At 43.1% G+C, this 14,832-nt stretch overlaps 1 protein-coding gene across 4 annotated transcripts in view; it reads left to right on the forward strand.

Annotated features, from left to right (window-relative positions):
- PKD (serine/threonine-protein kinase D3) overlaps positions 1-14,832 on the forward strand; it is a gene marked incomplete at its 5' end in the record, with an annotated part of 159,783 nt that overhangs the window by 124,563 nt on the left and 20,388 nt on the right. For all 4 annotated transcript variants that reach the window (XR_011393906.1, XR_011393905.1, XR_011393904.1 and 1 more), the window contains 2 exon segments: positions 4,767-4,888; positions 13,013-13,159. Coding sequence is in view for 1 of the 4 variants with exons in the window: in XM_070099457.1 (XP_069955558.1) it covers positions 4,767-4,888; positions 13,013-13,159 (269 nt within the window).

The raw sequence follows: 14,832 nt of genomic DNA on the forward strand, positions 1-14,832 counted from the left end.
TATACAAAAATTTGATACACCTCACCCCTTAGTCCTCCGTATCCAACTTTGGCTACGCCGCATCTTTACTAAGCATAAAGATATTGTTTTTTGTTGGGTCCCTGGTCATGTTGACGTACAGGGCAATGAACAGGCAGACACTGCTGCGCGGTCAGCAGTACATGACCTACCAGTTTCTTATAGAGGTATTCCATGTACGGACTATTTTGCTGTAATATCTTCCCACCTTCACACCCGTTGGCAACAACGTTGGTCTACTATGCTCGGCAACAAACTTCAGTCTATTAAACCGAGTATAGGTTACTGGCCGTCTTCTTATCACCAGTGTCGAGGTTGGGAGACTACTCTCTCCCGTCTTCGCATTGGCCATACTCGTCTTACTCATGGATATCTCATGGAGAGGCGTCTTGCTCCTCTCTGTGAGAATTGCCAAGCTCCATTATCAGTCAGCCACATTCTGTTGGACTGCCCACTTTATCAACGAGCACGCAGAATTTACCTCTGTCGTCGTCTTCGCCCCGCTGCTCTCTCTTTACCTTCCCTTCTCGCTGATGGACCCACCTTTCATCCGGACTCTCTTATTGACTTTTTGACAACGACTGACTTACTTCACAAATTCTGATACTTTCAGCCCTTTCTACTTGTATCTCTTGCTACCCTCTACCCCCGTACTATCCCCTGCCCCGCTGTTTTCTGTAACCTGCTGATCATCCCCCCTCCCTCCTGCCATCCAATTCCCTTGCTTCCTTCCCTACCCTGCAGCGCTGTATAGCCCTTGTGGCTTAGCGCTTCTTTTTGATTATAATAATAATAATAATGTTGCACAACAAACCTTTATTGCAATAACTTTTTACAATGAGGAGAGATCAATAAAGTGAGAGAAGTACATTCAGAACACATATGTACATGTACACAAGAAACATTATTGTAATTAGTTTTTTGTGCTACACACACGTTTCATCCTTCAAGGTGACACTTTGATCGTCATCACACAAAATTACTACATGATGTTAACCCTTTGACTGTTTTGGTCGTGTATATACAGTGGACCCCCGCATAGCAACCTTAATCCGTGCAAGAGGGCTGGTTGTTATGCGAAATGTTCGGTATGCGAATGAATTTTCCCCATAAGAAATAATGGAAATCAAATTAATTCGTACAAGACACCCAAAAGTATGAAAAAAAAAATTTTACCACATGAAATATACATTTTCCTACACACAAAGAGAAGGATACATGCACAATAGTAGAGTAGTACATGCACAATATATATTGTGCATGTACTACTCTACTAAATGAAGAATAAATGACACTTACCTTTATTGAAGATGCAGCAATGACTGATGAGACACTGTGTCCTGGGAGTGCCTTTTCCTCCTGAGTACTGTAGGTCCTGTTTGGCATTTTCTTCCAGAACATGCCTTATCACACTGTATATGTCACTACGATTCTTAAATCTCTCAAACCAACCTTTGCTGGCTTTAAATTCACCAATATGAGCACTAGTTCCAGGCATTTTTCCCTGTTCACCTGGGTGTTAGTCGACTGGTGTGGGTTGCATCCTGGGAGACAAGATTAAGGACCCCAATGGAAATAAGTTAGACAGTCTTCGATGACACTGACTTTTTTGGGTTATCCTGGGTGGCAAATCCTCTGGGGTTAATTGTTTCTTGGTATTCTCAATAAGCCACACCAACAACGGTGCTACAGCAGCAGCAGCAGCAGCTGACGGTGGTACAGCAGCAACAGATGATGCTACAGCAGCAACAGACGATGCTACAGCAGCAACAGACGATGCTACAGCAGCAACAGACGATGCTACAGCAGCAGCAGACGATGCTACAGCAGCAACAGACGATGCTACAGCAGCAGCAGACGATGCTACAGCAGCAGCAGACGATGCTACAGCAGCAGCAGACGATGCTACAGCAGCAGCAGACGATGCTACAGCAGCAGCAGACGATGCTACAGCAGCAGCAGAAGATGCTACAGCAGCAGCAGACGATGCTACAGCAGCAGCAGACGATGCTACAGCAGCAGCAGACGATGCTACAGCAGCAGCAGACGATGCTACAGCAGCAGCAGCAGCTGACGGTGGTACAACAGTAGCAGCAGCTGACAGTGCAGCAGCAGCTGTACCACCAATAGTAGCGATGGTTGATTGGGGTTTATTATACAACCTGGCCAGCTCGGAGACACGCACTCCACTTTCATACTTATCAATGATCTTTTTCTTCATCTCTATAGTAATTCTCACCCTTATTGCTGTAGGGTTGGCACTAGAAGCTTTCTTGGGGCCCATGGTCACTTATTTTCCAGAAAAAATCACCAAAAACACTGTAATAATACAAAATGTTCCGATTGTATGCTTGGATGTTACCGCGGAGGCTGGCTGGTAAACAATGCCACCGGCGGAACATGTGAGCCTGGCTCAGGCCGCACATTGGACGCGTCTCGGACGAAGGGCGGTGAGCGGGTTTTTGGGCGGTATGCGAGGCAAAATTTTTGCGAAAAAAGCGAGCGGTATGCGGATTGTACGGTATGCGATGCGTGCGGTATGTGGGGGTCCACTGTATATGTCTTACGCACCACTGTTTCGGACATATTTATACGCATAAATTCTAGTGGCTTCAAATCAAGCGGGAGAAAGCTGGTAGGCCCACATGTGAAAGAATGGGTCTGTTTGGCCAGTGTGCACCATGTAAAAAAAAATCCTGCAGCACACAGTGGATAATGAGAGAGAAAAAAAAACTGACTGTTTTTTTGGATTAAAACGCCGACTTTGAGGTGTATTTTCATATAGTATTTATTGTTGTCTTCTCGTTTTCATGGTCTCGGGTGATAAAATGGAAAACATATTAAAGAAATAGAAATGATTTTGATTAGTTTCACGATGAAAACGACCTTGAAATTGAGCTCAAAATAGCGGAAATGTTTGATTTTTACCAATGTTCAGGAGTAAGCAAATCACACCACACGTCCAATACACGTCAACTGGGGAGTCTAATATTCTTTTACTAGTACACTGATATTATTTATACCATTTTTGCAGTAATGCAGTAGTCTGCATAACAGTAAATCTTCTATTTTTTTAATGAATAAAAAATCAAAATAGAAAGCAATAGTAATATAAGAGGGACCTAGAGACGTGACTAATGAACAGAGAATGTCTACATATGACCCTATTTTATTTCCTAGTGCCAAGAATGTCTACATTGTTTATTCTGGACCCTATTTTGAAATTGGCATCCTTTTTAATTTGCGTGAAATTGGCCAAATTGCCAATTTCTGACCACTTTATTGGGTAGTTCAAATCGGTAAATGGGAGGTTTCTTGTACTCATCTGATAGAAAAAAATGGAGTTCTAAAGAAATAACTATGAGTTTGGTCAACTGGAACAACGGAATTGGCCAAAAACAGGGCTCAAAGTCTGTGAAATCGCCAATACGTATTTGTCGCCTAGACCGCTAACTTTGCCAGAGCGTAATTCCGTGAGTTTTCGTCCAAATTTCGTACTTTTGGTGTCATTACCATTAGGAAAAGATTCTCTATCATTTCATAAGAAATTTTTTTTTTTTTTTTTTTTTTTCAACAAAATTTTGCGACATAGAATGACAGTTTCAGAAAGGGGCTTGCGACAGTCAAAGGGTTAAGCAAGTGTTTGTAGCACTTGAGATGGTTGAAGTATCGGAACAAGATAAACCAGAGGTTTGTTCTTATACAGTCACCTCTGGTGAAGCTTCCTTATATGCTCTAATTTTTTTTTTTTTTTTTGTAATTGTGACTGAGAAAGTTCATCCAAAATGTAATAAGACAAAGAAAGGCATTAATAGCACTTGCTGTTTAATTCTGCATGCACTTCTTTCAATTATACTTGCAAACAAGTTGTACCATAGAGAGGAGGTTTATAAGAGGTAGTGCAGGTGTGTGATAGTAGTCAGGTTCCTTGTGTTAAACCTTCTGAGTTACTATGATGCACACTTATGAACCAGCTCAAAAAAGTGTTGTAATGAGAAAATATTTTTATGCATGTTGATCTGCTGTTACAAACATCTAATTGTTTATTATTGCATAAAACAATGTGGGTTAATAATGATTCTTTCCTAAGTTAAATTACTGGAAACATAAGTGATTGGTAAGTTATGGCACTGTATACCTCGGCCTGTTTCTAGCACCTTGGATGTGCTTCATGTATCTGGAGAAGACTTGTGTTCCTCACCACTTCCAGGAAGACAGATCTCTTCAACACACATAACCTGCACATACCACAAACTTAAGACAACATTTTGGTCTGACTTTGACCAATAACTAGTTATTGGTCCAAGTTGGATCATTAACTAGTATTGGTCCAAATTGGACCATTAACTAGTTATTGGTCTAACTTGGACAGAAACATTATCATCAGCTTCTTACTATTATGTGTGAGTTATTTGTGTATATTGTTCCAGTCACAGTAGTTTTTTTTTTAAAGTGTGTGATGAGTGATTGTAGCACCTTAGATGTGGTTCACATAGCTGGGAATGTCTTACCACATACAAAACAATTATTATTTCTTTTTTTTTTTTACTCTTATAATTTGGATGTGACCAATAATCTGAAAATTATTATGGAAAATTCTTTGTGAAGATATTCATGTTAAATCAATGTGTTGTGTGGTTGTTAAAATATTCATGACTTTCAAATGTTTCTAAATTGAATCAGATTATTTTGAGATAGATAGGTAAGTGTTGAACAACATTGCATTATCTTGGTGTTGTCATCGGCAGGTGTTCATCGCAAGTCGTCTCGTGCTGTTGCTATTAAAGTGATAGACAAGTTAAGGTTTCCTACTAAACAAGAAGCGGCACTCAAGAACGAGGTCGCTATTCTGCAGAATCTCAGCAACCCGGTAAATAATGTGTTGTGGCATGTCTCAAGTGTAGTGTGCCAGTGTACTGTGTAGTGTACCAGTGTACTGTCAGTGTACAGTGTATTGTACCAGTGTACTGTGTCAGTGTGCCAGTGTACTGTGTCAGTGTGCCAGTGTACAGTGTAGTGTGACAGTGTAATGTGCCAGTGTACTGTGTAGTGTACCAGTGTACTGTGTCAGTGTACAGTGTAGTGTGCCAGTGTACTGTGTCAGTGTGCCAGTGTACAGTGTAGTGTGACAGTGTAATGTGCCAGTGTACTGTGTCAGTGTGCCAGTGTACAGTGTAGTGTGACAGTGTAATGTGCCAGTGTACTATGTAGTGTACCAGTGTACTGTGTCAGTGTACAGTGTAGTGTGCCAGTGTACTGTGTCAGTGTGCCAGTGTACAGTGTAGTGTGACAGTGTAATGTGCCAGTGTACTGTGTAGTGTACCAGTGTACTGTGTCAGTGTACAGTGTAGTGTGCCAGTGTACTGTGTCAGTGTGCCAGTGTACAGTGTAGTGTGACAGTGTAATGTGCCAGTGTACTGTGTCAGTGTGCCAGTGTACAGTGTAGTGTGACAGTGTAATGTGCCAGTGTACTATGTAGTGTACCAGTGTACTGTGTCAGTGTACAGTGTAGTGTGCCAGTGTACTGTGTCAGTGTGCCAGTGTACAGTGTAGTGTGACAGTGTAATGTGCCAGTGTACTGTACCAGTGTACTGTGTCAGTGTACAGTGTAGTGTGCCAGTGTACTGTGTCAGTGTGCCAGTGTACTGTGTCAGTGTACAGTGTAGTGTACCAGTGTACTGTCAGTGTACAGTGTATTGTACCAGTGTACTGTGTCAGTGTGCCAGTGTACAGTGTAGTGTGCCAGTGTACTGTGTCAGTGTGCCAGTGTACAGTGTAGTGTGACAGTGTAATGTGCCAGTGTACTGTGTAGTGTACCAGTGTACTGTGTCAGTGTACAGTGTAGTGTGCCAGTGTACTGTCAGTGTGCCAGTGTACAGTGTAGTGTGACAGTGTAATGTGCCAGTGTACAGTGTAGCGTGTCAGTGTACAGTGTGGTGTGCCAGTGTACAGTGTAGTGTACCAGTGTACAGTGTAGTGTGTCAGTGTACAGTGTAGTGTACCAGTGTACTGTCAGTGTACAGTGTAGTGTACCAGTGTACAGTGTAGTGTGCCAGTGTACAGTGTAGTGTACCAGTGTACTGTCAGTGTACAGTGTAATGTACCAGTGTACAGTGTACTGTGTCAGTGTACAGTGTAGTGTGCCAGTGTACAGTCAGTGTATAGTGTAGTTTGCCAGTGTACTGTGTAAGTGTACAGTGTAGTGTACAGTGTCAGTGTACAGTGTAGTTTGCCAGTGTAGAGTGTAAAGTGCCAGTGTACAGTGTAGTGTGCCAGTGTACTGTGCCAGTGTACAGTGTGGTGTGCCAGCGTACTGTGTCAGTGTACAGTGTAGTGTGCCAGTGTACAGTGTGGTGTGTCAGTGTACAGTGTAGTGTGCCAGTGTACAGTGTGGTGTGTCAGTGTACAGTGTAGTGTGCCAGTGTACAGTGTAGTGTGCCAGTGTACAGTGTAGTGTGCCAGTGTACAGTGTAGTGTACCAGTGTACAGTGTAGTGTGCCAGTGTACAGTGTAGTGTGCCAGTGTACAGTGTAGTGTGCCAGTGTACAGTGTAGTGTGCCAGTGTACAGTGTAGTGTGCCAGTGTACAGTGTAGTGTGCCAGTGTACAGTGTAGTGTGCCAGTGTAGTGTACCAGTGTACAGTGTGGTGTGCCAGTGTACAGTGTAGTTTGCCAGTGTACAGTGTAATGTGCCAGTGTACAGTGTAGTGTACCAGTGTACAGTGTAGTGTACCAGTGTACAGTGTAGTGTACCAGTGTACAGTGTAGTGTACCAGTGTACAGTGTAGTGTACCAGTGTACAGTGTAGTGTACCAGTGTACAGTGTAGTGTACCAGTGTACAGTGTAATGTGCCAGTGTACAGTGTAGTTTGCCAGTGTACAGTGTAGTTTGCCAGTGTACAGTGTGGTGTGCCAGTGTACTGTCAGTGTACAGTGTAGTGTGCCAGTGTACAGTGTAGTGTGCCAGTGTACTGTCAGTGTACAGTGTAGTGTGCCAGTGTACAGTGTAGTGTGCCAGTGTACAGTGTAGTGTGCCAGTGTACAGTACCAGTGTACAGTGTGGTGTGCCAGTGTACAGTGTAGTTTACCAGTGTACAGTGTAATGTGCCAGTGTACAGTGTAGTGTACCAGTGTACAGTGTAGTGTACCAGTGTACAGTGTAGTGTACCAGTGTACAGTGTAGTGTACCAGTGTACAGTGTAGTGTACCAGTGTAGTGTAGTGTACCAGTGTACAGTGTAGTGTACCAGTGTACAGTGTAGTGTACCAGTGTACAGTGTAATGTGCCAGTGTACAGTGTGGTGTGCCAGTGTACAGTGTAATGTGCCAGTGTACAGTGTGGTGTGCCAGTGTACTGACAGTGTACAGTGTAGTGTGCCAGTGTACTGTCAGTGTACAGTGTAGTGTGCCAGTGTACTGTCAGTGTACAGTGTAGTGTGCCAGTGTACTGTCAGTGTACAGTAGTGTGCCAGTGTACAGTGTAGTGTGACAGTGTAGTGTACCAGTGTACAGTGTAGTGTACCAGTGTACAGTGTGGTGTGCCAGTGTACAGTGTAGTGTACCAGTGTACTGTGTCAGTGTACAGTGCCAGTGTACAGTGTAATGTGCCAGTGTACAGTGTGGTATGCCAGTGTACAGTGTAGTTTGCCAGTGTACAGTGTAGTGTGCCAGTGTACAGTGTAGTGTACCAGTGTACTGTCTCAGTGTACAGTGTAGTGTGCCAGTGTACAGTGTAGTGTACCAGTGTACAGTGCAGTGTACCAGTGTACTGTGCCAGTGTACAGTGTAGTGTACCAGTGTACAGTGTGGTGTGCCAGTGTACTGTCAGTGTACAGTGTAGTGTACCAGTGTACAGTGTGGTGTGCCAGTGTACTGTCAGTGTACAGTGTAGTGTGCCAGTGTACAGTGTAGTGTACCAGTGTACTGTGCCAGTGTACAGTGTGGTGTGCCAGTGTACTGTGTCAGTGTACAGTGTAGTGTGCCAGTGTACAGTGTGGTGTACCAGTGTACTGTCAGTGTACAGTGCAGTGTGCCAGTGTACAGTGTAGTGTGCCAGTGTACAGTGTACTGTGTCAGTGTACAGTGTCAGTGTACAGTGTAGTTTGCCAGTGTACAGTGTAGTGTACCAGTGTACTGTCAGTGTACAGTGCAGTGTGCCAGTGTACAGTGTAGTGTGCCAGTGTACAGTGTACTGTGTCAGTGTACAGTGTCAGTGTACAGTGTAGTTTGCCAGTGTACAGTGTAATGTGCTAGTGTACAGTGTAGTGTGCCAGTGTACAGTGTAGTGTACCAGTGTACTGAGTGTACAGTGTAGTGTGCCAGTGTACAGTGTAGTGTGCCAGTGTACAGTGTCAGTGTACTGTGTAGTGTGCCAGTGTACTGTCAGTGTACAGTGTAGTGTACAGTGTGGTGTGCCAGTGTTCTGTGTAGTGTGCCAGTGTACTGTGTCAGTGTACAGTGTAGTGTGTCAGTGTACAGTGTAGTGTGCCAGTGTACAGTGTCAGTGTACTGTGTAGTGTGCCAGTGTACTGTGTCAGTGTACAGTGTAGTGTACCAGTGTACAGTGTGGTGTGCCAGTGTAGTGTCAGTGTACTGTGTAGTGTGCCAGTGTACTGTGTAGTGTGCCAGTGTACTGTGTCAGTGTACAGTGTAGTGTACCAGTGTACAGTGTAGTGTACCAGTGTACTGTGTCAGTGTACAGTGTACTGTGTCAGTGTACAGTGTAGTGTGCCAGTGTACAGTGTAGTGTACCAGTGTACAGTGTAGTGTACCAGTGTACTGTGTCAGTGTACAGTGTAGTGTGCCAGTGTACAGTGTAGTGTACCAGTGTACTGTGTCAGTGTACAGTGTAGTGTGCCAGTGTACTGTGTCAGTGTACCAGTGTAGTGTGTCAGTGTACAGTGTAGTGTGCCAGTGTACAGTGTAGTGTACCAGTGTGCAGTGTGGTGTGCCAGTGTACTGTGCCAGTGTACAGTGTTGTGTGGCAGTGTACAGTGTCTGTGTCTAGTGTTGTGTGGCAGTGTTTGTGTTGTGTGGCAGTGTACAGTGTAGTGTACCAGTGTTCTGTGTAGTGTGCCAGTGTACAGTGTAGTGTACCAGTGTACAGTGTCAGTGTACAGTGTGGTGTGCCAGTGTTCTGTGTAGTGTGCCAGTGTACAGTGTAGTGTACCAGTGTACTGTGTCAGTGTACTGTGTCAGTGTACAGTGTAGTGTACCAGTGTACAGTGTAGTGTGCCAGTGTACTGTGTCAGTGTAGTGTCGTGTGACAGTGTAATGTACTAGTATACAGTGTAGTATGCCAGTGTATGGTGTAGTGTCAGTGTAGTGTTCCAGTGTACAGTGTAGTGTACCTGTTAATACTGTTCTTGCTGTTGAACAGTGGTTTATTGCCGAAGGGGTAGCGTAGGTTGCAGAGATATAGCCGTAGACTAGTTTGGCTTTAATTGGAAAGGAGTGAGTACACAACAGGCAAAGTGAGGGAATGACCGATAGCCAGTCCGTGGAGGGGAGGTTGTTGAACCCGCATGGGTAGGCCGTGAAGTGAGAGCGGGTAGGCTCTGCGTCTCGCTGACCTGGGCAGGCCTAGAGAGGGCAGCACCGTAGTGCTGCAGGATATGAAACTAGCAGACAGTACATGCTGTCTACATTTCAGTGTACAGTGTGTGCCACTGTACAGTGTAGTGTGTGTGCCACTGTACAGTGTAGTGTGTGTGCCACTGTACAGTGTAGTGTGTGTGCCACTGTACAGTGTAGTGTGTGTGCCAATGTACAGTGTAGTGTGTGCCCACCAATGTACAGTGTAGTGTGTGCCCACCAATGTACAGTGTAGTGTGTGCCCACCAATGTACAGTGTAGTGTGTGCCCACCAATGTACAGTGTAGTGTGTGCCCACCAATGTACAGTGTAGTGTGTGCTTGAGTAGCTTGATGTACTTCAGTGTTAACAATATTTGGTAACAATAGTAGTTCCCTCAACAATAGAGGACTGCAACACCAAGTACAGTGGAACCTATACCTGCGAGTTTAATCCGTTCCATGACCTTGCTTGCAACTGGATTTGCTCGTTTGCAGAGTCAGTTTTCCTCATTTAAATTAATTGAAATGCAATTAATCCGTTCCAGTGGAATTCTCTACTTCAATAATTTTGCTAATATCAACTCTGTGGCTTATTTATCTGTCTCACTTCATCTAATATGACATAATAAACAATATAAATAACATAGAAACCTGATATATACTCTAAAATGAATAAAATGTCATTCATGTAGTGGTATGGGCGGTGTCGGCGGTGGACGAGAGTTTGTCTTGAGACCGGGCAAAATACTTCATGAATAATTATGCTAATACCATCTATACGGCTTATTTATATATCACAGTTCATGTAATATGACATAAACAATATAAATAACATAGAAACACGATATATACTCTAAAATGAATAAAATGTCATTATGTAACAGGTGGAGGCGGCCACAACCTCTCCCTCTTTGTTGTGGTAAACACTGCCATCTAGTGACGGCCTTTTGAAGCCATCTATTATAATTATTATATGTAGTACATTATTATTATATATGTATTATTATTATACATATTATTATTATTATTGTATTTTACTATTATTATTATACATATTATTATTCATATTATTATACATATTATTATTATTATCGTTATTATTATATAAATTATTTGTAATTTTTATTCACACAAAAAATATAAGATTTACTGTTATTCCTTATTACAATAATTGTATAAATATGTCAACCCATTCACGACTGCATATTGGAATGGACAGTGACGCCATTTGTTTACTCTGAAACAGCCAAGCAATGGACCATTTCTCCTAGGTTGAGCTCAGTTTCAAGGCACTTTTCTTCATGAAAGCAATCAAAATCGTATCTATTTCTGTAATGTATCTTCCATTCTATCAAATGAGACCAAAAAAACGAGAATACAACCATAAAAACCATTCAAAATTACCACTAAGGGGTGGCTAATTGCTGAGAAGTGAACTCCATTATTTATGCTTAGATTTCTTTTATTTTAGGTGTAGGTTAAGAAGCATCTTTCCATCATACATTGCCCAAGTTTCAATAAGATAGTCCAACAAACAAATGAGATACAATTCCCAAGATAAAGAGCAGGAGTCCCTCACCAGTGTCAAGGAACCTGCCTTGAGGTCTGCTCACTTACGGAAATTTTGCTCGCGTATGGAAACAAAAAATCGACCCATCGACTGCTCGTATTTGGAAAAACTCGCACGTGGACACTCTCACAAGTAGAGGTACCACTGTATTGGTACTTAACATAGGCTTGAATATTACTCTTGTCACTAGTTTCAAATATAATTGGCTAGACATTATCCACTGAGAATATTTTTAGCCATCGGTAGTGCATTGTTAACCCTTTGACTGTCGCGGCCGTATATATACGTCTTACGAGGTACCGTGTTTGACGTATATATACTCATAAATTCTAGCGGCTTCAAATCAAGCAGGAGAAAGCTGGTAGGCCCACATGTGAGAGAATGGGTCTGTATGATCAGTGTGCACCATATAAAAAAAATCCTGGAGCACACAGTGCATAATGAGAAAAAAAAACTCGGACCGATTTTTTTAATTAAAATGCCGACTTTGTGGTCTATTTTCGTATAGTATTTATGGGTGTATTCTCGTTTTCTTGGTCTCATTTGATAGAATGGAAAACATATTATAGAAATAGAGGTGATTTTGATTGATTTTTCTATAAAAAGAACCTAGAAATGGAGCTCAAAGTAGAGGAAATGTTTGATTTTTGCCAATGTTCAAAAGTAAACAAATGATGCCATTGTCCAATAAATGTCCAACTAGCCATTCTAATATGCAGTCATGAATGGGTTGATGTTATTTATACAATTATTACAGTATTGCAGTAGTCTGCATATTAGTAAGTCTTCTATTTTTTGTTTGAATAAAAATTCAAAATAGAAAGCAAGAGTAATATCAGAGGGGCCTGGAGACATGACTGTTGAGCAAAGAAAATGTTATTTTAGAGCCAGGAATGTCTGCATTGTTCATTCTGGACCTTATTTTGAAATTGTCATATTTTTTAATTTTCGTGAAATTGGCCAAATTGCAAATTTCTGACCACATTATTAGGTAGTTGAAATCGGTAAATGGGCAGTTTCTTGTACTCAATCAATAGAAAAAATGGACTTCTAAAGAAATAGCTATGAGTTTGGGCGACTGGAACAATGGAATTAGCCGAAAATAGGGTTCAAAGTGGGCGAAATCGCCGATTTGTAAACAGCGCCGAGGTCGCTAACTTCGCGAGAGCATAATTCCGTCAGTTTTCCGTAAAATTTCGTTTTTTTGGTGTCATTACAATCGGGAAAAGATTCTCTATCATTTCATAAGAAAAAATAATTTTTTTTTTTTTTAAATTTTGCGACACCAGGAGCCACCTCAGGATTGGGGGTTGCGACAGTCAAAGGGTTAATATGATGTATGTTTGACCGTATTTAATGTCTTGTACGATCTTTTAGACTAGCAAGTATACTAGGTCTGACACCAAAGGTAACCTCATTTACTAATATTCAAGGAAGGCCTAGTTTATGACTTCACTCTAAATGACCTCTTCTCTGAATGCCTTCCTCTTCCATTCAGCTTAAAGACGGTACCACTTTTAATGAGCACTAGGGATGGGATAATACCAAAATTTTTGCTAATACTGATGCCATAAAAATTAGCTGATACTGTACTACCAATACTAATATTGTGGCTGGACACCTTTTATGAGAACACGATATTTTTAATTGTCACTGATATATTTCAAATGTGACATCCCACCCTAGTGGGCATGCCTTGATGTCAGTAATGGGCTCTTGATTCAAGAAACTGGAGGTACCCTTCCCTTATTTGGATCACATTTGATTTCCTCTCATTCTCCAGCTGCAGTGTGACTCCCTATGGGTTTAGCCCTTTCAAATAACTATAATAATAATTGTTTTACTTCACAGGGTGTTGTCAACCTAGAGCGAATGTTTGAAACTCCAGAAAGAATTTTTGTTGTGATGGAGAAGCTGAAAGGTGATATGTTGGAGATGATTCTGTCATCAGAGCGAGGCAAGCTATCTGAACGCATCACAAAGTTCATCATATACCAGGTAACTGGCTATATGTTCTGGTACTTACCGAATTGACTGGTAATACTATCATTGTAGCAGGAGAAGCTATCATAACACAACACAGAGTTAATGATATACCAGGTAACTGCTTATATACTTTGGTACTGACATATAAATCTATGAGAACAAAGAGTGGTGCAAAGAACTGACAAAATGCATTCACTTTAGGACCTGTTTAATGGAGCATTTCTGCCCTAGGTACATGGGTCACTCCAAGGATGCTCCCTCCACCATAATGTTTCCATAAATTATTATCTAAAGTGACTACATGTTGTGCCTGTTGTCCACTATGCTGCTTATTGAATTAACTGGGAATAAGTTTTGTCTGCTGTAAGTCACAAAGTGTTGTTCTGTCACCAAGTTAGAATGATCTGAAGAAAAAAAAACATTCACAGAAGAGCATTCACATGACAATTAAAATGTCTACACAACATGTTTACCCAGGCATGTCTAGGCTATAAGAAGGTAAAAACTTTTAGAATACCATCAGAGGTGCAGCAGAGGTATTGGTCCTTCAGTAAAAATTCTACTCTTCTAGACACCAGTCTACTGGGTTGTGAGGCGGTGTAAAACATGCATCACGAACCACTGGTGGTACCCCTCCCTGGATGATGGTACCCCTCTCTGGATGATGGTACCCCTCTCTGGATGATGGTACCCCTCTCTGGATGATGGTACCCCTCTCTGGATGATGGTACCCCTCCCTGGATGATGGTACCCCTCTCTGGATGGTGGTACCCCTCCCTGGATGGTGGTACCCCTCTCTGGATGATGGTACCCCTCTCTGGATGATGGTACCCCTCTCTGGATGGTGGTACCCCCCCTGGATGATGGTCTCTGGATGATGGTACCCCTCTCTGGATGATGGTACCCCCCTCTCTGGATGGTGGTAACCCTCTCTGGATGATGGTACCCCTCTCTGGATGGTGGTACCCCTCTCTGGATGGTGGTAACCCTCTCTGGATGATGGTACCCCTCTCTGGATGGTGGTAACCCTCTCTGGATGGTGGTACCCCTCTCTGGATGATGGTACCCCTCTCTGGATGGTGGTACCCCTCTCTGGATGATGGTACCCCACTCGGGATGGTGGTACCCCTCCCTGGATGGGATGGTACCCCTCTCTGGATGGTGGTAACCCTCTCTGGATGGTGGTGGATGGTGGTACCCCTCCCTGGATGGTGGTACCCCTCTCTGGATGGTGGTAACCCTCTCTGGATGGTGGATGGTGGTAACCCTATCTGGATGGTGGTACCCCTCTCTGTATGGTGGTACCCCTCTCTGGATGGTGGTACCCCTCTCTGGATGGTGGTACCCCTCTCTGGATGGTGCTACCCCACTCTCGATGGTGGTACCCCTCTCTGGATGGTGGTACCCCCCTCTCTGGATGGTGGTACCCCTCTCTGGATGGTGGTACCCCTCTCTGGATGGTGGTACCCCTCTCTGGATGGTGGTACCCCTCTCTGGATGGTGGTACCCCTCTCTGGATGGTGGTACCCCTCTCTGGATGGTGGTACCCCTCTCTGGATGGTGGTACCCCTCTCTGGATGGTGGTACCCCTCTCTGGATGGTGGTACCCCTCTCTGGATGGTGGTACCCCTCTCTGGATGGTGGTACCCCTCTCTGGATGGTGGTACCCCTCTCTGGATGGTGGT

The sequence above is a fragment of the Cherax quadricarinatus genome, chromosome 67 (genome assembly GCF_038502225.1).
Source record: "Cherax quadricarinatus isolate ZL_2023a chromosome 67, ASM3850222v1, whole genome shotgun sequence".
Lineage (NCBI taxonomy): Eukaryota > Metazoa > Arthropoda > Malacostraca > Decapoda > Parastacidae > Cherax > Cherax quadricarinatus.